The following is a 27895-nucleotide window of genomic DNA, read 5'->3' as shown; positions in this document are numbered from 1 at the left end:
TTTGTAGTTAATTTGTGTGCAGCTCATTTTTCTCCATCTGTTTGCAATAAATTTATGTTTCTGTGGGATCTTCTTTGAGACTCATCCAGGTCAGTGAAAGCCAGGGAGGTCCCTGACACTTAAAGTCCTGGAGGGCCATTCAGTAACCCATCCATGATATATATAATATAAATTGAGAGGTGTTTCTAATATTTTGGCCACTCAATTTATTTCTGGAACATTGTTTAAAATTACATTTAAAAAAACAATGTTTTTTCAATTATAGTTAGCTGAATTTTGAAACACAGAATTGGACTTTTATTTTACTATGTTAACGTATATAATTATTTTCCCTTTTAATTATTCATTTTCTTGTTGACTTTGATCGTGGTTCCCAAAGATGGGGTAAAAGACACAGACTCTGAAATGTATAAAAATATTTTAATGTGTCAAAAAGTAAAAAAACAAACAATAAATTATAATTGCTTTCATACCATAGTGCATATCATAATTAAACACAATCATAAACAAACTGTAACTGTGTGACATTGAAAAAAAGGCTGCTCTTCACTTCCCTACAGGGAGTAGGGAAATAGCAGTAGAGTCATCATTCTGTCCTTATCACTTAGTTTTGCACAAATGCCAGCTTTAATCAAAGCGGAGTCCCAGAAGTAGCAACGGTGTTGTCCATGCATATGAAAAAAAACATATTTGAAAGCGTTATCATTTACCTATATTTGAAGCAAAGGAGACACTGAATATGCATGCTTTGGATACTGCATATCTTTATGAAGCTCAACAAAAAGCATTCCATTTTGTCACAAAGGTCAACATCTCATTGAAAGTAAAGATTTACCAGTTGCATTTAACTAATAGAGAACTAATATATCATAAATGTGTGTATTTACATTAGTGGATTGCAAGTTTTATGCATAAATTCTCTTGCATGGCTTTATCACACACACACACACACACACACACACACACACACACACACACACACACACACACACACACACACACACACACTAATTATTTGTGCATGATGCTTCTTCATTCACACAAACACACACACTTTGGTTCCATTTCACTGCAGCTCCTCATCACTGTCGTCCACTTGTTGGATGATGAGGTCGGCCCTTGAGTCTTCGGCCAGGTCGTCGTCATCGGTTACCATCCAGCTTCTCTTACTGTCGCCCTCCTCCTCCCCGTCCACCCCCAGTAACAGGGCCGGCTCCTCACTGGCACCATCTAGGCTGTCCATGGGGATGTCATCGCAGTCCACTTCCTGGATGCATGCAGTGCACATGCGGTAGCGCCGTGTGCCCTCACACACCACATGCCCAGTCTCCTCCGTCACCTGACACTTACACTTCCTGCACACCAGCTTCCTGGCCTGATGGATCTGTGGAGAAACAGGAAACACATTTTTTTTTGCATCAAAAATGTGTTATTGTGGGTTTCTGTGGCAGTATGAGTACCAGTAGGTGGTTGTAAAAACTGATACACATAAAAAAACAATGCTTCTTTTGTTTTACAACCCTGTGGTGCAGCCTGGCATATAAGCATTATCACTATTTTATTGTTTCTGAAGCTGTTCCACCATGGACTGATTACTCAAAGGGCCTATATGGCACTGGTCCAGGGCCCTAAAGTGTCATGGGCCTTCGTGGCCTTCACCTATAAAATGCCACTCAAAGAGAAATATATCACCCAGAAAGAGACAACATGAAAATGACAACAGCTGCAAAGATACACAGAGAGGCTCACAACAACTATAAAAAGGTGAAAAAAATAACACAGAGACACAAATCAACTGAAAAGAGGCACAAAAAACTGCAAAGAGGCTCAAAACGACTATAAGGAATTAGCAAAAAGACTCCAAATGACTACAATGAAACGCAAAACAATTACAAAGAGAGGCTAAGAACTACAAAGAGACACAAAACAACTACAATGAGATGCAAAATAACTGCAAAGACACACAAGGAGACTAAAAAAGACAAAACAAAGACAAAAACACAAAACAACTACAAGAGACACAAAATAGCTAAAAAGAGATTGAAAGCAACAACAAAAAGACTCAAAATTACCACAGAGAGACACAAAACAACTACAAAATGACCTCTAAGAGACATAACAAACAAAAACCGGCTCAACCACTATAAAGTCTGTGTGTCTTGCTCCTGTGTAGTAGAGATGGTGAGGCTTTTTACATGTCAGTGCCCAGGGCTCATTGTCTCAGAATCCGCCCATGTGTTGCACCAATAATGAATGACTTTCACCTCCCGGTTGTAAATAAACCTACCGTCTCAAAATGGCTTCGAAGATGCTCCAGGCGTGTAAAGCGTTTATTGCAGGCCTGACAGGGGTACGGCCTCTCTCCAGTGTGGCAGCGCAAGTGACGCTTTAGATCAGCCTTCCTCTTCACCGTGTGTGTGCAAAAGGGACATTTGAAGCGCATAATGGGGTTGGAGTCTGCAAAGAGGAAGAGAAAGTGTTCAGAGCTTTGCTGTTTATTTCCTGGGTATCTAAGGAACTGGCTTCTTTTGAGGTTTACACTTGTGCCAGTCTGCTGATGATGTCATTTCTTTTCTCACTTCTCTAGAGATTGTCTTTGTCTGAAACTCACCTTTATTAAAATGCCCAATAACACCCACAATAGGTGGCAGAGTGGCATAAAGCTCCTCTGCCTTTTCAGCCTTTTGTGTCCTCGCCTCCTGGATGTCTAAGTCTTCCTGTTGGTTGGAGCGAGTGTTAGGTGCTCTCCTCTTGGTTCCCCCTTTACTTCGCCGGCGGTCTGATCCAGGCAAGGTGTACAGAGGGTCCTGAGGGTCATGCAGGTCCTCTGCCTCTGCAGTGAGATCATCAGCAGGACTGCTTGGATTAGTCTTCAGAGCTGAGGTCGATGACTCATGGTCTGCGTCCTTCCCCATAAAGCTACACTGGGATCTGGAGTTGTCCCTGGTCCAGAGGGCCGGTGGTGGGCTGACAGAGCTGGGGCCTTGCTGCTGCTCTGATGTCTCTTCTCCTACTCCACTGGTGAAACTGCAGGTCTCAGACAAGCTGAGGCCACGGTCACTGTCTTCATCTTTCACACTGATGTCCAAGGAGGACTTGATGAAGTTCTTGCAGTAGTTGATGACATTGTTCATCTGCAAGTAGCTGGCTGCAGACATCACCTCAATCACATTGTGACTCGAGAGGTCCAGCTGGCCGGAGTAGATGAAATCCAGGATGACGGTGAACGTCTCAGGGCTGAAGGCATCAAAGGTGGCGTTGACGGAGTCGGACAGCCCGTCTGGCCCCTGGGATAGCAGCATGCGGAAGTAGCCGCTGCTGGCGAACAGGACGTTGCGGTGGGCCCGGAAGAGCTGGCCCTCCACCAGCACGCTGCAGTCACAGAAAAGCTCCTGGCGGCGCTGCTGGTTGAGCTGCTTCAGCAGGCTGCTTTGGTGAGCCACTGTGATGTCAGCGGTGTTGAACCACCTCTGAGGCTGCCTGCAGGAGACAACATGATGATAGCACTCACACTGGTTGTGCATGCGGCATACACTGACTTGTTCTGCAAGGAAATAACAGATCATAGGAGCCTTGTGGACACTCATTACTGAAATATACACACTTACATCTTCATGATCCTAAATTAACAAAATAAGACTGTATATGTATACATACATTAAATAAATTCTACATATTAAAGAGTGACAAATGCACTCCTGGAGAGTGATTTATGGGACATATGGCCTTGTTGCCAGCTTACCTTGCTATATATGTATGCTACAGACTTCAAATATTAACAGCAGGTCACATAACAAACACACCAGTAACACCCCATTCATGTAGCTGTCAATTCCCCCCAGTCTTTGTTTCTGCACTGGACCATCTCCAGCTCCGCAGACCTTCCGCCCACAGGACTTCATTCTGTGCTGTGATTGGTCGGGAGAGCCTTCAATCAAAATCTTCTTCTAATGGGCTACACCCGACTCCAGTCAGAGAGCATCGGGTGGCAAAACCCTGTAATCATCCCTGAGGGAAGCGAAAGCGCGCATGAAATCTCTGATGTTACAAACACACCACGGAAACAGAAAATAAAGCACTGTAACCGGACATGTCATGCAAAGAGGGAGAAAAAAATGCCGCAACCTCATTTGCAGAATTGTTCATTTTCTATAGTAACCTATTTAGCCACGCTCATGTAGAATGAATTACACGCATTTATTTTTAATTATGCGATGCTTGCTGACAGGCTCCACGGCGCCCGATAACCCACGGTGCAACGCCCGCCAGCAAGACTCTATATGCTCCTCATGTCACACGAAACCAAGTGTACTATCTTAACCAAGCCATTCTCCCTTAATTCAGGCATCAGTCGACCTACAAAACGACACGAGAGTGCTGCAGTCCTGCGAGAGGAAAGCGGGCAGCGGCGCACCAGAGCAGCCCAGTCTGTCCTGGAGCGACGCCCACTTCAGGCTCCAGCCAGCACACAATAGAAAAATAAGACACAAACCTCCAGCAATTGAACATGCTGCGAGCTGAAAAATAAATATATTCACTCAGTATATCATATCAAGGATAAGACGCGCTTAAAACGCCCGTCTTCATCCTCAAGACCACCCCCACTTCTCGCCGGAGGTCCGGAGCGCAGCGAGCAGCGGGGAGGATTTGCCTGCTGCCCAAACCCAGCGACTCTTTCCCAGGCGTGAGGTGTCGACAGGACCCGCTTACGCCCCACGCCGTGATATCCCTGACAAAATCCATCGATACTCACTGGTGACTTGATTCACCCGGCGCCCGATAGAGTCTACTTGCCCCCAAGTCAGCCACCATTTCCATTTTTAATTTCGTTTGCCTTTTTTTCTGTGCTCTTTTTTTCTCGTCCAGGGTCCACAGTCAGGCACTTCCTGCTCAGCCCTAAAGACCGAAACCCGGTTAGAGCGACTAGAGCACAGTGCTGACGTGGGTGTTTATTAACTGGGTGCCCGAGGGTTCAAGGAGCCATTTAAAGCCCTAGTGCCCCGTTTAAATACGGTGTATGGGCAGAATATTAATATTGAACAGCGAATATCCAAGCCACATAAAATTTTGCAATATTTTTACAATGATTCTGTCGGGATTTACAACCCATGTGTGACTCAAACCTTCCACTGACCATATCATACTATGATGTTTCTGAACATGTTTACAGGTGTGAATTTTACTGGAATGTTATGATATTGTGTCACTGAAGAATTTTAATTTCAAATAATATAGTATGCATTGTAGCAGTCAATCTTGATTAATTACCTCCTTTTTACAATAGTTGGAAACAATTTAATAATGAAAGAGAAAAAAAGGCTTCAATTTTCTCAGTATGCAAAAAATTAATTTATTTTTTCATTATGGTTTACAGATCAATACATTCATAGAGAAAATATCCATTGTTAATCTGAGTACCAGTAACACAGAGAAATCAGAAATACACTGTCACATGTTTTTCTGATGTAAACAGTAAATAAGATGAGAGTTGATATTTAGCGAGTAGAAAATTAAACATGACAAAACAAAGCATTTAGCTTAATCATGTGTTTATTTATGCAAAAAATGAGGAAGTTGATGGTTTTGCTTTGGCCCGGTGATTTAAAAGAAGACTTATAGACAACAAAAGGCTGGAGGTGCATCAAGAGGCTGTTCCGTTGCAAAATCCGGTGGGGTTCATGGACTGCCAGCGCCACAGATCCTCACCTATGCAGGTACAGGAAATTACATCAGGATTTATTTCACACACACATAAAAAAAAGCTATAAATCTCATGTAGATTTTGTCTGCATGGCTGTCCTTACACATTCTTTCCAGACCAAATTCAGCCTTCCAACCCATCTCTTTCTCAGCTAGACAAGGGTCAGCGTAGCAGGATGCTATGTCTCCTTCCCTACGTGGGGCGATTTTGTATGGGATCTATGGAGAGGATTCATCAAGTTTAAATGAACATAACGCAGGTTGGTTTAGCCTAAGAAGCTGGAATCATGTCAGTGTCAGCTTTCCCATCTTGAACTTACACAACAAGATGTAGTGTGGTTACTACTCCGAGTCACTTCAGTTACTCAGAAGACAATTTACTTGAAAGAGAAAGGAGCTCTTCTGACACTCACCTCTTTCTCTGATGCCTTCTCCATGGCTTTCACCATCTGGAGCACAGAGTAGCCCGTCCCTGTTCCCAGGTTGTAAACCTACAGACACAATAATGCACACACGCCAGCACTCCCATAAATACCTCAATTTAGTATTCATGTGAATGCACAATGACCAAAAATTGACTGAAAGTTATGTTCTTCACTTGAATGTACCTTGCAGCCGCAGTCATCCTTCAGCTTCTTCAGAGCCGCTATGTGTCCTTTTGCCAGATCAACAACATGGATATAATCTCGCACACCTACCACAAGAAAGAACATTTAGCCCTTGGACCAAAATACAATTTCAAACAAATAAATCAGTGCACCTGTTACCTGTCCCATCAATTGTGTCATAGTCATTCCCAAATACATTGAGGCACTTTCTTCTCCCAACAGCCACCTATGAGTGATAAATTAAGCAATGCCAAAAGTGTGAAATTCTATGACAGCTTCAACTACAACACCCACACTGCATGCTCTGATGTGATCTGATGCAGCTGTGTATTTGGCAGATAATTCATGTACCTGGGCAACATATGGCAGCAGGTTGTTGGGGATACCCTGAGGGTCCTCTCCTATCTGGCCAGAGATATGAGCTCCAATTGGGTTGAAATAACGCAGCAGCACTGCATTCCAGTCCTGCTGACACAGAGGCATTTATGAGAATCCATGTGTGTGTATGTGCATGCGTGCATCTGCCTCCTGATCCATACCTTCTCTGCTTTACAGAGGTCCTTGATCATCTCTTCAATGAAGTACTTGGTCTGGCCGTAGGGGTTGGTGCAGCCGCCCACGGGGTGCTGCTCGTCGATGGGAAGGTGTTGAGGGTCTCCGTACACCGTGGCTGAGCTGCTGAAGACCAGATTGTGCACCCTGTGAGCCTGCATCACCTGGGACACATGCAGATGCAAACAAACACGGCACACGCATACAGTCAGCAGTCTAAAGCACACACACACCACTTGGGAGCAAGCATAAATGCTGAGTTGGGCGGACACACGTTAAAAGTTATGAAGGGTGCAGGGTTAGAATCATCTCATTCTGTATCAAATGAACACACGCTGTCATGCACACAGAGAACAAAGATGAAGTGCAAATAAAGAGTGATTGCAGATTTAATGGAAGACAGGAGGAGTAAGATCAGATGACAAAAGGTCAAACTGACCTCAAGCAGGTTGAGGGAGGCGGTGAGGTTGACTCTGTAGTAACGCAGCGGCTGCTCCACTGACTCCCCAACGGCCTTCAGCCCAGCAAAGTGTATCACCGAACTGAAAGAATGCTGCAACACAGAGAGATAGTTAGGCATGTGTGACTGGTATGACCAATGTGGGCACATACAGCATGACAGCAGTATGTCACACTACATTCTTGGGTTACAAAAACAGTCTATAATAAATTTGTGATCCAAATGTATTACTGTGGATCAAACTTGCAAATCCAAAAATTCTGTTTCTGCTTTTGGGCTGAATCTCATAAGTGTGACCTATGCTGAAAGAAGTAAGACACATTTCTACTGGCAGTTTCGGTCATAGTGACAGCTTGGCAACGTCACTTTGCTTTGTCTTCTCCATGGACTCTAAAACTTCCTCTCACTTTTACAAACAGTAGATTTTGCCAAGCAGTCACTCTGATTGAGACTGACCAATAGAGATGTGTTTCACATCTTTCAGTGTAGGTCCCACCCACAAGAATTGGCAAGCAATCTTTTGAAATGGAAATAAACTTTTAAAATCAAAAGCAACACTTTGGGATGTGCAAACAAACGTATTAGATTCTCAAACATTTTTAAAATTTGATAGATTACATTCTTAATAATTCAATTATTTAGTTTTTATTGCAGAGTGAAATGTTTTGCTCTCAAACCTATTCTGTTTTTTTTTTAAAGTCTGCCAGCTTTAATTCAATAACTAATAATTAGAGCCGATTCATTAGTTAAAAAAAAACCATGCATTTTAATTTCAAATTAGAATAATACGATTTTGGGCTGCAACCAACAATTACATTCATTTCTAATTATTAGCAGGGATGCATCAGGCTGATACTGATTAAACAGCTGGATCAGTTATCAATAACAATGCGACTGATCTGTTCATCTGTTCAAGTTTATCATTTTTTTCTTGCATTTCAAAGGTTTACACTTGAAAAGCAATTCCTGTACATTTTTTTATGATTTTTTAAATTCCTTCTCTTAAGTTGCTAGTACACAATTAATGATTTTAATGAGAAATATCAATTCAGTAAATCCATATCAAAGTATTTATTTATTACATATTGTTTAAAAAAATAAATATGAAAACAATGTTAAGCAGTGTATTAAATAAACAGTGGTATTGGATCGGTACTTGGTATCAGCCCAAACTCAGCGCCCAGGTATTGGTATTGGAACTGAAACACATTATTTTGGTCAATTATCTCTCCACTTTAATAATACTAATTGCTTTTGTATTATACATCGTTGGATAGCCTGATTAGTCACCTTTACAATGAGGTACAACTCATAAGGTTTGTGCTTCTCTGGAATGAGCAACACAGCTAAATGGGTTGCTAGTGACCCAAAAAATGTGCCAGAACCCCCTGCAATATTCTCCTGTTGGTATTCACTGTTTGTTTTGAATGGATGATGATTGCAGTCTCCCACAGTAGTAAGGAAAAAACACATATTGACCATTTTTACACTTTATTAATTTTACACTGTCAGGGAACTCAATAGTGTGTCTTTGACTTCACCAGTCTCAAAGAACTTGGTCTTGAATTTGAAATGGTACCAGGGCTGACACCAAATAATGCTGCCACCCTACATACCGGAACACCAACTTCCAGTTGCCCTATTGCACGGGCCTTATCCTGAAGGGACAAATGAGGCATGTTGATGCTTGGAGCACACAAACTCAACAGGACCCATGCACACAATACAATTGGTATTATTAAAGAGAAATAATTGACCGAAATAATGTTTCCAAACTTTTTGAGGAGTTTATATAATGTCAGATTATAGTGAAAAATGCCTATATCATTTCCCAGAGCCAAAGGCGACATAAAACAACGACTTGTTTTATCTAACCACCAGTCAAAACCCTGACATGGTTTCAGTTTATACAAGACACAGAAAAGCATAAAATCCATATATTTGGCGCAAATATAACAATATTTTTACGTAAAGAATGACAAATGGTTCATTGCTTACTAAAATAGTTGCAGATAAAGTTTCTGTTATTTGACGAGGCAATTAAACAATTCATTCTTCGAGCTTTAATCAGATTAACTATTAATAACTTTCTGACCTTTTTGAAGAGTTTTTCCAAGCCAGGTTTGTCCAAAAGATCTAGTTCATGAAACTCAATGCTGGTGTCCAGAAGTTTCTCTATCCTCCGTATGCTCTCAGGCACATCCCCTTCTCCTCCATTCACAACAGGATGTACACAGAGAGAAAGAGAGAGAGAGAGAGAGAGAGAGAGAGAGAGAGAGAGAGAGAGAGAGAGAGAGATCAGAATAATCAGATATGAGTATCACTGCACTAAACAAACACACTTGGAGTTGCCAAGTTTATCATGATGTATAAAGTCATTCATCAGCCTGTGTTTCCAGTTAGGGAGCTTACCTCTTACAGCGTTACTGAAGTTATCCACAACGACTGGCTGGTAACCTGCTTCAATGAGCTCCACCACACAGTGACTCCCAATGTAGCCTCCTCCACCTGTGACCAGCACTTTCTCTGCCATAGTCTCACCTGTTGAATACAACACACACCTAATCCACTTGTCCACTGCGGCTTGATAACAAGCTGATCATTTGAATGATCTGTGTCTTATCTAGTTCAAACAATCAACCATCTATTCAAAACCCTGTTGTGATTATCCCCGTTCCTGATAGCTGTAGCAGAATAACTTAAGGGCACACTGTCGACGTGCTCTGGAGAAAGAGGATATCCTGCACATTTTAGCACACCTGACTGATATGTGACCCACCCACAATGTCACACGTCAACCACTACAAGTCTGAACCTGTTTTACCACATAGAACAATTATAGTGCCTGCGAAACAATACATCAGTGACGTCTGCTTATCATTGTTGGAAGTTATTCTTATCTTTTGAGGGAGCAAACTTTTTTAGTGACTCTAAATGGGCTGCATCTTAATTGTACATTGCGTAGTAAAAGTTTTATGATTAAATTCCATTGAAAACTATTGCCAATAACACAGGGAATAAAGTACAGACACTGACAGACAGGTTAAAGCCTGAACACTATTCTAATTTTCCCCAATACATTGCTTTTTTCTGTAATTAAATGTTTGACTACACAATAAAACAAACCCTTTCATAATGATCTGTATGTATGTTTAGCCTTTAAAACCCCCACTTAAAACGTTTTTTAATATCAGTAAATCCTCTCAACACTAAATGACTTAAACTAAAGTCTAACACAGTGTGCAAGCGTACAACTTCCTTGACAAACTGTCAGAATGAGACCACATAGTACAGAATGATTGTCAGTGGAAAGGACTTACTAAATTTCCCGCTAAGAGTGTAAATTGTCGTTTCCGGCAGAGTTTCTGGATAAATCTGTCCAGGAGAGTGTATGGAGACAGAACTAAGGTATATCTCATTAAGTGAAGTTCCCCCTCTGTGCTTCAGTCATTTCTTTACTTCCTGTGAAACGTGGAACGGAATTAAGTTAATAATCAACGTCCGAATTCCTGTGCGTGGTCTTTCAAAATAAAAGCACACACATTCGCAAAATTCACCTATGCGGCAATAAATTAAATTAAGCGTGAACTGTGACATAAAAGCGAACCACTACATGATGTAATATAATGCAGGATAACCACAACAGCCGATAAACTTGTCTTTATGTTGGCATAATTTTGTTCTTGGGTTTTATTTTGAAGCGCAACCCGGATTCGCATTCATGCCATCCCCAGCCTTCACGGTATTTAAGGTCTCCGCCGTGGTACGCCAGCGTCTCACATGCCATGACGTCAGACAGTCAGCTAACAAAGCCACGCCTCTGACCGTTTACACAGGGAGGTGATTGTGCTCAGCATCCAATCTGAAACATGCTGGATAGTGAGGGAAAAGTGCCACGTTACTTAAATGAAATCCAGAACATTTACACACTGCAATGTAAGTGCAGCTAGGAGAAGCAACTCGTCGCAGCAATTATTATAATAAATAATATTCCCATCTCAACATATATCAATCTCTTATTTATAGTAGCCTATATATAGTTAATTCAGCGTTTGGATATATGGATATGTCTCAATCAGGCTGGCACATCTGGACAATGCAATTTTTCCCCCTTTCTTCCTTGCAAAACAGCTCAAGCTCTGTCAGGTTGTTTAGGAATCAAGCATGAAAAAACTCTTTAAGTCCAGCCACAAATTCTTAATTGGACTGAAATCTGCACTTTGACTTAACTACTCCAGAACATTCACCTTGTTGTCTTTTAACCATCGCGTGTAGCTTTTGTTGTATGCTTGGGGTCGTTGTCTTGCTGGAAAATAAATCTTCCCCCAAATCGTAGTTCTCGTGCAGAGCAAGTCCGATTATCCTCCAGGATTTGGTGATATTTTTCTGCATTCATGTTTCCCTACACCGTTTCAAGCCTTCCAGGGCCTGCTGCTGAGAAGCACCCCCAGAGCATGATGCTGCCACCACCATGCTTCAAGCTGAAGATGGTGTATTTGTTGTGATGTGCAGTGTTTGGTGTTTGCCAAACATAGCGTCTAGTCTGAGAGCCAAAATACTCAATTTTTGTTTCATCAGACAATGAGCTTTTTTTCTCTCTAATGCAGCTTCAACTGGTGAAGAACCTGGGCAACAGTTGTACAGTCTCTCCTATCTAACTCCCATATAAAACAAACTTCAAGGACTGCATTTTTTCACCTACGTAATATTACAAAAATTAGACACATCCTATCTCAAAAGGATGCAGAAAAATTAGTGCATGCTTTTGTTACTTCAAGGTTAGATTACTGTAATTCCTTACTGTCAGGCTGCTCCAATAAATCCCTTAAAACTCTTCAGTTAGTCCAGAATGCTGCGGCTTGTGTACTGACAAGAACCAAGAAAAGAGATCATATTTATCCTGTTCTAGCTTCGCTGCACTGGCTCCCTGTAAAATTTAGAATTGAGTTTAAAATCCTTCTTCTGACTTACAAAGCTCTAAATGGTCAGGCGCCATCATATCTTAAAGACCTCATAGTGCCATATTACCATATTACCCAAAATTCTAGGTTACTTGTGGTTCCGAAAGTCCTTAAAACTAGATTGGGAGCCAGAGCCTTCATTTATCAAGCTCCTCTCCTGTGGAATCATCTCCCAGTCTCAGTACGGGAGGCAGACACCCTCTCTTTATTTAAGAGTACACTTAAAACTTTCCTCTTTGACAAAGCCTATAGTTAGGGCTGTCTGAGACCGGTCTCTCTCTACTCTATTCTACTCTGTTGATCTGTACAACAACATCTATTGCACGTCTGTCCGTCCTGGGAGATGGATCCCTCCTCGGTCTCTCCCTGAGGTTTCTTCTTCTTATTCCCCTGTTAAAAGGGTTTTTTGAGGAGTTTTTCCCTGGCCGATGTGAAGGTCTAAGGACAGAGGGTGTCGTACCATGTACAGTCTGTAAAGCCCTTTGAGGCAAATCTGTGATTTGTGATTTTGAGCTATATAAATAAAATTGATTTTATTTGAGCCAATGAAGCTTTAACTCCTTCAGAGTTGTCATAGGTGGCACTGGTGGCCTGACTGGCCTCCCTCTCCAGTCTTCTTCTTGTCCGGTCACTCAGTTTGTGAGGACGGCCAGCTCTAGGCAGATTTAAACAAGTGCCATACTCCGTCCATTTCTTAATGATGTATTTAACTGAACTCTGTGTGATGTCCAGTAAGTTGGAATTTTTTTATCGCCATCTCCTGACCTATACTTTTCAATGATCTTTTCTCTGAGATGCTTGGTGTGTTCTTTTGTCTTCATGTTGCAATTGTAGCAGGAATACTGATGAACCAAATCTGTTTTCACTTTGATATAAAAGAGTTTTATTTTGTAAATTCTCGTCAAAAAAGCCAAATTATATTGACCATGATTTCATGTATAAAAGCAACAAAAGGGTGAAACATCCAAGGGGGATGAATACTTTTTCATAGGCATTATATATATCTACTGATAACTTCATGGATATGCACAAAAAAGGCATGTCTGAAATATATACTAGGTTATATAAGCTCAAAACCATAATGCAATGTATTGAATTTAATTAGATTGAGGGAAATTGTCACAGCATGTCATACAAAAAGGAATAATATCCATCTGTGAATTTGCAGCATGAAGACCAAGTCTCAAAGTTTATTAACAGGCCCCGTATTATACTTGCAATGCACCATCACATGTGATTTATGTCTAGACCAGCAGAGATACTTTCCTCATTCACCAACCATTCTTCAGAAGAAGGGCATTTTAATAATTTAAACTGAGCCTCTGCAGTAAGGACTCAACTTCAGTATGGGGCCTTATACCACTTTTGCCCCGTGTGTGTGTGTGTGTGTGTGTGTGTGTTATTTTATATCTACTTCTGACACTTTTAAATATGACTTCTGAAGTATCTCACGTCAGAACTATTTAAGTTTCATTATTAAGTCCGGTGCTCTATTCCCTTTAGACATTTGTTTGATGTTCTTGACTTAATTCTCTCAACTCTGTGTAGTGACTCTGCACATGGTCCTGCAGTCTCATGCCCTTTTATGGGGATAAGCTGGGCATTTAATGCTAATTGGGTTCAGCTGCCACAGCTTTTCAATTTACAATAAAATGAGATTCATCATTCAAAGAACACAGGTACGAACAATTCAATAGGTTAAGAACACCTTCATGGGATTTCTTACGAACTTTCTTAAAAACAAATGTGAGGACCTTTATTCCTAATTCTGAGAAAGAATAATCTCATACCTAAATTCTTAAAATGATTTGTGACGTTTCCTACACACAGTATTTTCCATTTAAAGTCAAATAGTCAGAATATGTTTCCAAACACAGGAATTTCACATTAACATACTAGATAGAGAGGTTGTAAAATAAAGTTGCATTTTCTATTCACTTCGGATCCTTTAATGCTAAATAATGCATATTAAATATATATTGAGTGAATTATGTTCATATAGAGAGCTGTTGTTTTTCATTATGTTTGTCTGAAGTTTTGATTTAGCAAGATTCTTTTATGTCCTGTGCTATTTCTGAAGCCTGTTTGCCAGTCCTGGCCTGCCCTGAGACACTGGCACATGAAGAAAGGCAGCAGAATTGGAAGGAAAGAAAGATGAGAGGAGTCGGATACCTTAGAGATGAAGTTTGCTCGCCTCATTCACCGCAAATGCTGTGTCTTTGTTAGGAAGGACTCTGAGCTGATGAAGAAATCTGAAGTGGGAAAACAAAATTGTAAAACATTTCTGCAGGGGTACATGGTAATAATAGCAAAAACCAATCCAGCCATTCAGAAGAGGACAAAGGAGAGGACACACAAGGAAACATTTAAAACTCAGAGGAGGAACAACATGTGACTGAGACCAACAGGCAACCCGGACTGCCGTCTCTCTCATTGTTTTGGTTCAGCTTGAAACCATTTTACTGTTTCATTTTGAGTCTAGTGTGTGCCAGGAGGACTTTGTTTCTGACTTTGTGTGCAGGTCAGCAGCATGGCTCAGCTTTACCTGTGTGTGTGTTTATGTATGAGTGTGTGGCTGCACACTTCCCTCGGGTTGCCACCCCAGCACCGTGGGTGGCTTCGGCTGTGGGAGGAGGGTGAAGGCTGTAAGGAGTGCAACCAGCACCTCTGCCCCCCGGTTCCCAACAGCTGTCCTGCAGGTCTGGTGCCGGATGACTGTGGATGCTGCGAGCAGTGTGCTAATGTGGAGGGGCAGCAGTGTGACCCAGATGGGGCTCAGAAGTTCTACGGTCGCTGTGGAGAAGATCTGGTCTGCCAGAGGAAGATGCCAAAGAGGGGACACATGGTTGAGCCAGAACCTACATGTGTGTGTCAGGAAAAGGGCCCTGTATGTGGCTCAGATGGCTGGACCTATCCAAATATTTGCCAGATGAGAGAGGGTGCCAGCCACCGAAACACAACCATCAAGCTCACCGGAAGAGGACCCTGCCACTCTGGTTACTGCACTCTTCTCTTACATATGTTATCAGTTCAGGAAAGTCATTTTTTTCTATATTTCAATGCATGTGGATAGTTGTCTTGATAGAGAACTTTAGAGGTTCTAGTTTTGAACTGTGGGGTACACCTTTTCTTCTGCCGCAGCTCCCCGTATCCTTCGAGGCCCCAGAAACCTGTCCAACTACACTGGGAACGACATTGTGTTTGGGTGCGAGGTCTCTGCCTACCCTCTTCCAAACCTGAGCTGGAGGAAGACAGGAAGTGACCACTTCCTGCCAGGAGATGATCCTCACATCTCTGTCCAGGTTTGATATGAGCTGAAGTTATTATGCACCACTGACAATGTTTGCTGTGTATGATGCTTGTCAGTTACAAGGTAGCCAAGCCCTAAGCTATACCTGTTTTATCGTCAATTTTACTCTTATTGGGACTAGAAATAACAAATTAAACATGCTGCTGCATTGAAATCAGTGTTTGAGACCATAAATGTATTAGGTAAATGTTTGCTGAGGTAATAAATTAAGTGAAGAACAGGCTTATTTTCTTATAGATTTCTAAACAATGGCTTTTTTTGCAGCAGCAGGTGAAGTCGCCCCATGCTGGCCATTAGAAAAAATGAAAGTTCAGTTATTTCATTATGGGGAGAAACACCACCCTGTGAAAATAATTGTATAATTTCTTCTGTGGCACTGAACTGAGCTTTCCAAAATAGACACCACTAAATTACATTATGGAAAATGTAGGACCCAGTGTATTTGCGGCTTGACGCAGAAACTGGACTTCAGGCTATGTCTGTCTCTGCGCCTATTTCAACCATTCTGTTATAATATTTCTTTTGTGAGACTCTTAGTTTTGTTGAAGTGTGACTAAATCACTGGAGTAGCCTTATAAACTTGAATCCAGCTGGTGGTTATTTTTCTATTTTCCAAAACTGAGATGAGCATCACATTGCAACTCACAATATTATCACAATATATTGGCAGAGATTGCAATGGTGTCACAGTGCAAAGGATTCTGATATTGCAAAATGGCTGATCTACAGATGATAGCTATCTGTGCAACTGAAAACAAATAGCCCATACACCCCAAAAATGGCAAAACAACAATCAACAAAAGACTTTCCTTTTAAAAACCCACACAGCATTGTGTTCTTGTGCCACCATTCACTTGGCTAAATGTCCAACTACCACACAATGAGTTCCAGCATTTCTATTGATAATGACACTAAAGAAAGACCCTGTTATTGATCATAACAGGACATGATGTATTTTATTAAATTGCTTTCTCGTACCACCCATAATTCTGCCAAAAGTCTTTTTACCTTTGAATGGATTAGTATGGTCTCTTGAGGTTTAATCCCACCTGATTTTCAGGCTCGAGGCGGTCCCGAGCGCTACACTGTCTCTACCTGGCTTCAGATACAGGACCTCCACGTCTCTGATACAGGCGTTTACTCTTGCATCTCCCACAATGCCTTGGGAGAAACGTCTGCATCTGCACAGCTCACAGTGTTAAAACAGGGTGAGCATCATACTGTCGTCTATTTGCACTAAAGCAGTGCATTTGAATGGCAAACTCCTATACATTTTTACTTGAAATATTTCTTATTTGGTCTCTAGTGATGAAGGTGATGAAAGGCCATGCTGAGGAGGAAGAGGAGGACTTAAATCATCTGGAGGGGGGCAGTGGTGACGGACAGCTGGCATCTAGAGATTACCTGGGATTAATTTAGATCAGTTTTATATGACAACACAACAAGGTCTGCCATTAAGGATCAGCCCACATATTTTAAATGAAAGGGCATGACATTCATCAGTCACAGCTCACTGCTAATTGTAAAAGGAATAGCTATCTCTTCATTACTTCTCCCTTCTTACTGTACCATGGCACAGAAAACAATTCAGTGTTGTTAATTGTTGTGTAGAGAATTTGTATGATTATAATAAAAGTGACACACTGGCATACTAGGGAAAGTGCTGATTGATCTTAAAACACTTACATACTTAATACAAGCTGCAAACGGATACATGTCACCCCTATAACGTAAAGCCTTCACCACTACCTCCTGCTTTTAGCACTCCACCCAGAAAATAGAGAGCACAGTACGTTCAAGAAAAAAGAAAGAGGCGTGGAGCGAGAGAAGGTGCGACCATCCACTGGGTCTCCGTCTGATTCTCTTCATCTCTCTCCACCTGAGTGCCAGTTAATCCTCCCCTCATCCCCCAACTCCCAGCTGGATACACCGGCTCCTTCTGAATGGCAAGCTGCATTAACGCCGAGGAACTTTCCCCCGCTGTCTGTTAGTCAAAGCTGATTGGAGATTACAGGCCTGCGGTGAAAACACAGCCCCTTGTCTCATCTCAAATCACTTTCCACCCCTTTCCTCTCCTTTACCTCTCCTCCGTCTCTTCATTTCTTTATCTTCTTAATCCCAACCCCCTTGCTTTTCAATGTCATGAACTTTCGCTTGCCACTACATTTTTGCCTCTTTTTGACAGCTGAATGACAAGAAGGACGAAGAGGAGGAAGAGGGAGAGGGAAAAAAAACATCCCCTCCTGAGTGGAGCCAGAATGATGTCATGGGGGCATTTGTCCTCCTGGTGTGGAGGCTTCCCTTCCCCTGCTAATTACCTTGTACAAACTCGAATCTGATATGGCGGATATGAGGCCCAAATACAATTATTGTGGGCTAACAAAGAGATATTGAGATTCAGGGAATGAGGGAGAGACTGCAAGTGAGATAGAAGGAAAGGAACACGCACAGCAGTGCATGCACACACACATACATCGACCACATGCACACACACGCGCTCACATACCCACCCACACACACACAAACACAACCACTTGTCCTTCCCCTCCATTCCCTCAGATAGGCTAATGTTATTACTGGGGTAATTATCCTCATTAGTGCCAGCAGCTGTAGAGAGCACATTGCTTGCTGTTCAAACTCCACCCCGAACCTTTCCGTCTTCACATCCCTCTTTGTATTCCAGAGATCTCATTTAGAGACTTTGTCTCCATCCTTTATATTCTAGGTGGAGGCAAAAATAGAGACCCATCAAATATCTAATAAGCCAGAGTTTCCCCCTGTTTTCTAACTTGTTAGAGTCCATTTTGTAGAAGAAGGTTACTAATGTGTTCTGGTCTGCAGCACTGCACCACAGGAAGCTACATCAGAGGGAGAACGGTGTCCAAAAGCATAATAAGAGAAGGATAACTGAAAAATACAGCTATTTGTCTTTTTCTAGGTATAATTTTCACCTTCTAGGTTTTCTGACTTCAGCAATCGAACACAAGATGGCACTGTTTAGTCAAATAACCGCTTTAATGCTCTCCAGTGACTGTGCTTTTACTTTGACAGCTAGATCCATTAACACTGCTCTCTCATCTCATCTGCTTCATGTTTTCTTATTTACATCCCTCCAAAAAAAAAAAAAAAGAGTGAGTGTCCTCTTTAAATGCAATGACACTTTACCACTGGGATGGTTATGAAGAGTTGAAAATAATAGTGTTTGCATATCTAAGGGTATTGGCTGTGATGTTTATATGAAAGCCCCCTGGAAATGCTTTTTAACTTTATGCTCTGTCTGCATCTTTGCACACAAGTTATGAGAGCAACAGCTAAAACAGACGGCTTTACACAAAGCATCCCCCCGCTCTGTGAGATTGGCTTTTGTTTTATTGCCAGGGGCTGGTGCGGACAGTAGGTAACCTGTATGCTGCTAAGCCCTTGCATCAGGCGCTAAATGTCATGCATAGCCTGTTTTTATTGGCTGATATGGCCTGTTGTACCCTTCTCCTTTTTCCTGGAAGCCATTGTTAAAGACCTGGTTTTTAATGCGGCTGACCAGATGGGCTCCTTCTCCATGCAGCTCTGACTGAGGGTGTTTACCATGCACTGAGCTGTGGATAACAGGTGAGACTGCTGCTGGCTTTTCAACCAATCAGAGGGCAGCAGATGTCTGGCCTCTGCCTGTAAACCTTTATTTGGCATTTGGGGCCTTATGGGAGTGGGTTTGATAATCACATTGAATCAAAGAGAATTCTGGTTTATATGTTTTCTTTTTTACACAAGGCTATTAAGTGAAATGGTCATGCAAGCTATATAATAATAAGTCCACTGCCTTTAAACCTCCCTCCTCTCCATACTGAATCATATTTTCTACCAAACGTATCTTATTGAAGATGGAATACTTGACATAACAAACCGCCCAGCTATTTCATTTTCTCTTCATAAGTTAAGACATCATTTCCAGAGATGTCCCCTCGTCCCCATGTGACAAAATGTTTCCAGCATTAGCTGCACAAACAGGGAACATTCCTTTCCCTTTCCGATACAGGCCACCTTGAATTACTGCAATTATCATGGCAACAACAGAGGAACAGTCATGCAGGCCTGGAATGGTTTGAGGAGTTTGTCTTTTAAAGCTTTGAATCAATCTGACTTAATGGATGACCTGTGCCTAGCATGCATGTATGGATTAGTTTAGCCGGAGCACCTGTCCCTGTTCTGTCAACAGGAGATCAGGTTACTGGCTACACATTCACCTGGCTGACACAACTTCCTGTGATTGACAATGCCCCGGCTGCTGTTACTCATAATATCTTGCATGTAGAATTATGAATCAGTTGATTTTCAAACCACTCTGAATATTTGTGTAAATTACGCGTGAAGAGGTTTTTGATCAATATGACTTAAAATAAACGCTAGATAAAACTCTCATGAAATAAAAAAAATCCACATCATATTTCCACAGACGTCTGTCTTCTCATTTTATAATTCGGCCCTAACGAGGCCTCTAAGGTTGATTATGGAGTTAAGCTGCCGGAGCGGCCCACTGAAGCGAGGCTGTGGCTGGGCTTAGCAGCCATCCAAGGACAGTTTGTACCTGATCTGATCTGGGAGACAAAGCTCAGCCAACAACGGGAAGAATACTCTCTCTGAACTTTGCTCCTGAGTATTAAGATTTAAAGATTATATCATTAAGTAGGAGCCGTTTTGCTCTGATTTTACAGTCAGATAATGTTTATCATGCATATCTTGTGATATTAAGAAGAGAACTGGGAAATTAGAGCAGCTGACAGGATATCAAGCATATCTTCTTCACACTGGATGAGTTTTTATTCTTCTAATCAGAGCCGATATCTCCTCAGAGCACAACATGGGGAAACTCCTCTTAGAATGATGGTGGTTTCTTTCCGTCAAAGCATCCAGCCAGCTCCGTGATCCACTCATGTGTAACCATTAACTGATTTTCAAACAAACGTCATCTAGCATGTACCTCAGAGAGGAAACCTTTAATACAAGGTTGAGATTAATCATATTAGGGAAATCTTTACATATTCCATCCAGCTGGCATAAAGCCCCCCAGTATGGCCTTAAATAGCTGGTGCGTCCTTGCTGCTACTCTGACTTCACTGTCATCTCCATTATCTCCCTGATGATGAAACGATTAGCTAGCAACCGTTATGCTAACCACAAAGCTGGACGGGTGATGGATGGGCTAAGTGATAGACTCAGGCGGTCGGTTTGGGGGCTTTGTCCTGGATCTTTGACATCTTCTATCTTGTGATCCACGCAACACCCCCCATTGCCTCCATCCAACCCCCAGTTACCCCCACCAGCTGCCTCTGACCCTGCATCATAGCCCTGCCTCTGCTTGCCATGTGCTGGGAGTCAAAGGGTTCCCACCTATCGCTCATCAGAATGGAACCCCACCATCTCTGGACCGCACACTAAATCACAATCAATCACCTGACAGACAGAGATGGATTGGGCCATCCACGACCCTGTACCTTTCGGGGAGGCCCCCACCCTCCAAAGGGCTGCTGTCACTGACAAATAATAGAGGTGATTCTAGGAGGAGTGAGCAGGTCAAGTCTGACGCCCCTGGAAGGAAGTTATCACAAAGAAATGGAGGGAAATTCTTTTCTCTTTAGGAACAACAGTCACAATGTCAAACAGCATGTCTGACAGAGGGACGCGTGGTGGGAAAAGGTTCGCTTTGATGCTGGAGAAAGACCTTATTATACAATTTAAATATATCCAAATACTTTTCTTTTGACTAATTTAGAACATAATTATATTCTTATGAGGGTACATGTCGGACATATCAATGTGTTGTTTCTGGTACTGAAAAAGTTCATAATGTTAGATTTGTACAGAAAATAGACTTATTTTATGGACTGGAAAGATGCAGTGTGTGGAATATAACATTTTGGCTAATCCAAGCTGATAGCATGCTTTTTATTTACATATCTGTACTTCAACCGTCTCTGTTTCTTTAGAATTTCAATATAAGATACATGAATGATTCAAATTCAGGGTGTCAGCTAGATATCCATTAAATATCAGTCTGTCCAACAAGCTAGCCGATTATGTAAACTTACATGCGTCAACTGAAAACATAAACTTAGCAAGAAGCAAGGTGTGTAGTGATGAAGAAAAGCCATAAATCACCAATGGCTTTTCTCTTTTTTTAGAATAATAAAAAAATTAAGTAAGTTACAAATGTTATTGCTAGCTAACATTAGCCAAACTGGTAAGCAAATTAAGCTGAATGCTATCTTGTTTATTCCTCAATTGACTAATGTTACATCTATTATTTTATTATTCAACCTTTTTAAAATAAGGTTTATTTAAAAAAATGCTGCTTAAAAATATAAAATGAAATAACGGGATACTCGGAAAGCTGAAGGCACACAAGGCCACGCCCTGTTACACAATATTAATAATTTGTGGAATAGCCTCATTATTCAGATCTGCACCAAAGGTTCTTGCTTCACCCCTGCTACACAGTTCCAACAAGATCCTTGCTGAGGAAGGACAAACATTCAATCCAAACCAAAACCATAACCTGTGGTTAAAAGTGGTACTGTTTCCATGAACCTTCAATTTCCAATCAACTCACTGACAAACTTTGCCTGTGATAAAAAATGTAAAAACCAGATCCAGTGACAGGAATTTAGAATAGCTATATAAAAATAGGCATTCTTCTTGTCTCTTTTTTATTTAAATATTATTAAATTGAGACGTATTTTTAACCCCAATGAAACCAAACTTATTAACACTGTAAAAAGAAATATTGAACCTATAAGGTGTCCCAGATATATGTGTACCAATGTACCAAGACGTAGGACGCCAAACATTCAAACTCAGATACATGTATACTGGCCTTCTGCACATTTGACTGATTTGCTATCAATAAGCTGACTGACTTCCACCGCCTGTCTGCTTTTTCTCCACTCTCAGAATACTACGATCTCGACATCCTGCCTCGCATCATCCCGTGTGTTTGAAGAGTTGCGGTCTAGTGCTTCCTGATTTACCTCACAACAGACTGAGTGATTGCATCATTCACATGAGCATTGACAACAAATATCATTCAGACATGTAAAAGTCTCCACGATGCCATAACACGATGATTGGGAGTGAAAGATCTTATTCTGTATTCACTGCCAAGGGCTCAAGGAGGATCATTCACATGTAGATGTGTCCTTCTGGAAGTGCCTCAGCTATACAATTTCCATTTAGATAAGGTGTATACACAAATAAAGAAAGGACATTGGGTTCTTCATTTGATTAACTAATCATAGTCTTTGTAATTCCACTCGGAGACCTTGAAGGGCAGTGCTGGGCTGTGCACCCTGATTAGCCTATGCATGATTGCTGCTGCTGTGGCACAAATCAGTTGAAGTAACTCAACTCCATACACTACACAGTGGCTGTGATTAAACAGGCGATTAAGACATAGAGAGTTTATGTCTGTTTAATCCCTTTTCCTATTGTCTAGATAGATAGCCACAGTATAGTCCCTGATCACCAATAACTGAACACCGCAAGAATTGGAGTGAGAGGTGATTAGGGTCTTTAAAGCTCCCTGGAGTGTGGATGCAGGTTGTTTGTGATTAGCTCGAATTTAGAGGTACATTCTGTTCTTATTGCCTCTTGCTGGAGTAGTGAATTCATTATCTGATGCTTAAGCTGAAGGGAGATTTTAAAAAATGACATATATAGCCCCAGGACTGGTGTAATATCTTTAAGTGAGACCGGAATAATTCACATTGGTGGCTCAAAACATGCCAAGTGAGGAACCTTACGGTTTACAGCATGTTGACAAACCTAACAAAACCCTCCTCAACCTCACGACTCAAGCCTCGGAGTGCTTTAACCCTCTTCCCACTTCTCTGCGAGCCCTCTTTATGATGTTCAGTGGTGTCTGTGTATCATCTGAAGGCTGTATAGAAACTCTACAGCCCCTCTCCATGACTGATCTCTTTTGATAGAGCTCATTATGCAAACTGCTCCCAACTCCCACCGCATAATTAGTGCTTAATTAATTTGAGTGAAATCTTTCATCTGTCTGTGTCCGGCCAGCTCCTTCCTTCCATTTACAACATGATATTAATTTCAGAGGGGGGAATGGTAGCCCAGCTGATGAAAAGGCTGATATAATTAATCAAGTACTGTATCTTTTTCCTTCATTTTTTGCAGGAATAATAATAAGTGTGATGAGCAGAGTCTGATTAACCCTATTATGCTCCCTAATTAGGGTGATCATTTAATAATCAAAGAAGCAGCACAATTATAAAAGAATGCAAATTATGCCATCTAATGAAGAGAGCGCCAATTCTGGGAATTCTTTGTTTGGAAAATGCAGCATTCCAAAGTCAAAGGCCAAGAAAAGGTTCTCCTCTTAATGTACACATGTTAAGGATGTACTTACATACTTGAGCCCCAGATTTTTGCATTCATTTCTCAGACAGCTGTAAATCTCTGTTGGCGACTGATGCAACTTCAGCAGGAAGAAATGTATATAACACATTTTTTAAAAAACATACAATCATCAGCTAATTAGACACTTAAAGGGACAGCTCAGAATCAGAATCAGTTTTTATTGCCAAGTTGGTCTTCACATACAAGTAATTTTCTGTGATGTACTGGTGCATTGGAACAAACAAAGTACTAAAATATAGATATAGATTAGACAAGTTCTCCCCCACATCAATTTTTTCCTCCAACCTATAGTGCTATTTATAAATAGTGGAGATGTCAGCTGTAGAGATGTCTGTCTATTCCAATATAATGGCACAATATGGCACTTTGCTTGTGGTGCAAAAAAATACATATAAAAAATTATCTTTCCAGAAATCATGATGCAGTTACTGTTGTGAGCTGTTTCAAGTAGAACCTATCTTCTTGCTACCGAAACACATCAAGCAGCCAATAGGAAGCATGCATCTACTTATGGATGAGATTCAAACATTACTGTCCTCCTTTGAGATTTTCGCCTATTGAACATTTTGCCAAGAGATGAGAAAAATGAAACCACTCTCAAGTCCCTATGGTACGGTTTATGTTTATTCCGTCCAACCACCAAAGTGTAACAACAACAAATTGTACTTTTACAGTTGTTTATGGATGGGACTATTTGTTCCATAAAGGGAGTTAAATAAGCCAGGCTAATTTTAGTTAGTCTGAATCATTTTCAATTGATGCTGCTCTATTAAGCAAATGGCAACTTATGCTGGAAAACTAGATGAATTTGCTTTATGGAACCAAATCAACTGAAAAATAGTCAGACTAACTGAAATAAAGCTGGCTTGTTTGGTAAACTTACTTACCAGTTGAAGTAGCTTCCTGGGGTTTCTTCTTCATTTGGACAGAACCAGGCACTGCTTCTACTCTTTGTGCTAAGCTAAGCTAATTGGTTGCCATAAAGACATGAAAGTGGTAACAATTTTCTTATCTACCTCCTGGCTAGGAAGCAAGAATGCACATTTCCCCAAATGGAGAACTATTCTTTTGATTGGCCAAAAATAAAACAAAACAATATAAAAGCTCAAGTGAGAGTACAAATGACAGCATCTCATCACTCAGGCGCTCAAAACCACTCACAGGGCACCAACTTTTATTTCCCTCTGGCCCTGTGTCTTTTATAGAGCCCAGGGTAGTAAGAGGCAGCTGCCACTGTAAACTCAAGGGCAAGTTCAGCACCATGGACAGCAACCAGTCTTCTCCAGAGAGATCACATTCACTAATAAAACCTCCACAGAGTGTTCAAATTTAGAGCCAGCGTTTAAAATATAAAATCATGAATTAAGTAAAGAGGGCAGTTAAGTATTTTACAAATTTTTACATGACTCCAAAGCATCCTATGCATGAATAGGTGAGCTAATGACTAATAGTTTAAGGCTATAAGAAAGATGACCACTGTGTAGCTACATATGTCGATAGATAAAGGATATGGCCCATTAGTCCGCCAGGCTCCATCTTTCATGTTCCTAGATGATACAGCTGCTGTCTACACTTTCATCAAGATAATGGTGACCTCATATATGGAGTCTATGAGCAATGGCCCCTGATTTCATTTTTCTTACATGGAGTCATTATCAATATCATTACCATCTTCAGGGAGCCAGTGAGCAACAGAGGACAGGCCTTTTTTTGTTGTCTACTTGTGCAAGAAATGTATTGTACTGCTTAGCCAAATGCCTGTCAGTAAAATCCTTTATATGCTGTCTTCTCTTGCTCCAGCGTCTGTGTGTGTGTGTGTGTGTGTGTGTGTGTGTGTATGCCTCCTCCACTTCTTTGTATCCGTAAGGTGTGTGCGTGCTTGTGTGTGCGTCTACATGAATGTACCTCAATTTACTCCTCTTCACCCCCATAGTGCAGCTGTGCCTCAGAGGACTCTTGTGAAGTAATTGAATGAGCCGGGGCAGGGGGAAACCTGTGGCAGCGAATGTGGTGCCCGCTGGCCTTATTATCTGTAATACGGCAGCCGCTCTGCCTGCACTTTCTCATCCGCTCATGAATACAGAAATGAATGTGGTGGACGTCAGAGGTTGAGCGCAGAGGGGAGAAGCAGGCCAGAGCCATTTTAATCAGCTCCCAGATAGAACAATCACTTTATCCACCTCCACAGCTCAGAGGTGAATTAGTGTTTAACATTCCAGGGCATGCTTTCTGACAGGGGACTCCACCCCCAAACAACCAACGGACTGCAGAGATTATTGAGAGACACTCTGATGTTTTTGATGAGTAAATTAGAGCTAAACATGCCCCTGGGACTCCAGCTACTGATATGCCTGATATGCAGGAAGACCTCTTTTTAATAAGAGGCTCTTTATGAGAAAAGAAAATCTGCTGTTGTTCCTTTGAAGCATTTGTCTGTGCATTAATACAAGCATCTATTGTCTTAGCAACCTTTCTGCAGTTGTTCATATTAGAAACCAACTGAAAGGGGTTTTTAAAACCGATTTCAGAAGGATTAAAAATTCACTGATTACTGATATGGTTGCTGATATAATGAAATTTTGAGATTAACTAAAAATAGACCTTTTCCATGTAAATTGCGCACCAATATGACCAAAAACAGTTTTTCTAAACAAAAAACGAACTAGGAATATTTCACATTAGTGTACGTAAAACATATAATGCATTACATTGTCTAAAATAATTATAAATTAGAATAAAATAGCAAATAAATGTTCAGTATCTGTTATTGCTTAACATTTTAATGAAGAATTAAAAAAAAAGCTTGTGGCATTTCTAACTCAACCCAAGTATCGTTTCTGTATTATATGTTCTGTAAAAAATATTTTTTTTTAATATTGGTGCATATCAAATAACATCATGTGCTGATAGTGATAGATACCAATATGTCAGAGATAGGTCAGAATTGGCCAATAATATCAGTCGACTGATAAATCGGTCGGCCTCTAGTAGATAAGACATTTTATACTTATTTTTGTATATAGTATATACATATTAGGGACGCACCTAATCCAAATATGTTGTTTGTGAAAGAACAAATAAGGTGATGGAAACAGATATTTCTTCTATCCAAGGTTGCTTGTTATTGTTCATCATTCATCATACAAAAGAAAAGCACAGTATGAAGATGTGGAAAAATATTTCAAAATCTAATATAAACCAATATTAAATCAATTGGATTATTTGAAGGCAAAAAAATGGCATTGTCAGTGAATATTAGGTTTTATAATACAACATTTACCTGATTAAACGTGACTTCCAGTATAAACCACACACAAATACAGAAACAGATCATTTTGTTGGATGCACAGATACAGACATGTAAACAGATAATCATATTTCTATATATACCTCTAATATAAATATATATACTGCAAAAAGACCAGTTTATTATCCAGCTCCACATATTGTCTTCTTAAATGACATAAAAGCCCAGAAACATGTGTCCTCATCGAGTCATCAACATTATTGTCAAAAGTACAGATGACATCAGGGACATTCCCAGTCAACACCGAGGTCCATTAGTCTTAAGCTCAGAGCTGTACCACTTCACAGGGCCTTTCACAGTAACCTGGTCTCGCGGGCTTCCTTCTAAAGTACACTTTAAAGTCTAGACAGTGACCTCGGTGTCACTCTCATGGCCAAACAGGCAATTTCCCCATTGATCTTCTAGATGCTACAGTCTGACTTATCTTCTCAAGGCTCACTCACTGCAAACATTTTACTATTGTTGCTGTTTACAAGCAAATTTTAGAGGTCTTCCATGTAATAGTGTAAGTCACTGTGAATCAAGAATGTGTGGCCCAAACGGTGGCGTGCAGTTAACTTTGGTAGGGGC

At 41.0% G+C, this 27895-nt stretch overlaps 3 protein-coding genes across 8 annotated transcripts; 1 reads left to right on the top strand and 2 right to left on the bottom strand.

Moving 5' to 3' along the window:
* Positions 1-284: 284 nt before the first annotated feature.
* zbtb8a (zinc finger and BTB domain containing 8A) lies at positions 285-4885 on the bottom strand. 3 transcript variants are annotated; one of them, XM_059352530.1, is made up of 4 exons: positions 4754-4885; positions 2612-3480; positions 2288-2457; positions 285-1384 (listed from the first exon to the last, which is right to left on the bottom strand). In XM_059352530.1, the coding sequence occupies exons 1-4, from the start codon at positions 4816-4818 to the stop codon at positions 1067-1069; spliced, it is 1422 nt and encodes a 473-aa protein (XP_059208513.1). In that variant the 5' UTR covers positions 4819-4885; the 3' UTR covers positions 285-1066. The 3 variants fall into 3 exon arrangements, with proteins under 3 accessions (XP_059208513.1, XP_059208514.1, XP_059208512.1); XM_059352531.1 differs by having other exon boundaries at positions 286-1384; positions 2612-3544; positions 4754-4864; XM_059352529.1 differs by having other exon boundaries at positions 286-1384; positions 2612-4883.
* A 451-nt stretch (positions 4886-5336) lies between these two features.
* Positions 5337-10796, bottom strand: gale (UDP-galactose-4-epimerase). Of its 2 annotated transcripts, none has more exons than XM_059353409.1 (11): positions 10641-10796; positions 9733-9861; positions 9416-9531; positions 7300-7413; positions 6848-7024; positions 6660-6773; positions 6468-6534; positions 6309-6394; positions 6114-6191; positions 5805-5919; positions 5337-5706 (listed from the first exon to the last, which is right to left on the bottom strand). In XM_059353409.1, exons 2-11 carry the CDS (start codon positions 9851-9853, stop codon positions 5642-5644), a joined length of 1053 nt encoding a protein of 350 aa, XP_059209392.1. In that variant the 5' UTR covers positions 9854-9861; positions 10641-10796; the 3' UTR covers positions 5337-5641. The 2 variants fall into 2 exon arrangements, with proteins under 2 accessions (XP_059209392.1, XP_059209393.1); XM_059353410.1 differs by having other exon boundaries at positions 9416-9528.
* A 3119-nt stretch (positions 10797-13915) lies between these two features.
* On the top strand, positions 13916-17240 carry LOC131988831 (kazal-type serine protease inhibitor domain-containing protein 1-like). Of its 3 annotated transcripts, none has more exons than XM_059354096.1 (5): positions 13916-13960; positions 14362-15277; positions 15423-15583; positions 16652-16799; positions 16898-17240. In XM_059354096.1, exons 2-5 carry the CDS (start codon positions 14812-14814, stop codon positions 17008-17010), a joined length of 888 nt encoding a protein of 295 aa, XP_059210079.1. In that variant the 5' UTR covers positions 13916-13960; positions 14362-14811; the 3' UTR covers positions 17011-17240. The 3 variants fall into 3 exon arrangements, with proteins under 3 accessions (XP_059210079.1, XP_059210081.1, XP_059210080.1); XM_059354098.1 differs by having other exon boundaries at positions 13928-13960; positions 14508-15277; XM_059354097.1 differs by lacking the exon at positions 13916-13960 and adding an exon at positions 13962-14027.
* Positions 17241-27895: the final 10655 nt, after the last annotated feature.

The sequence above is a fragment of the Centropristis striata genome, chromosome 16 (assembly GCF_030273125.1).
Source record: "Centropristis striata isolate RG_2023a ecotype Rhode Island chromosome 16, C.striata_1.0, whole genome shotgun sequence".
Classification (NCBI taxonomy): domain Eukaryota; kingdom Metazoa; phylum Chordata; class Actinopteri; order Perciformes; family Serranidae; genus Centropristis; species Centropristis striata.
Note: the sequence above shows the minus strand (reverse complement) of the source record. Positions and strands in the feature narration are given on the sequence as shown.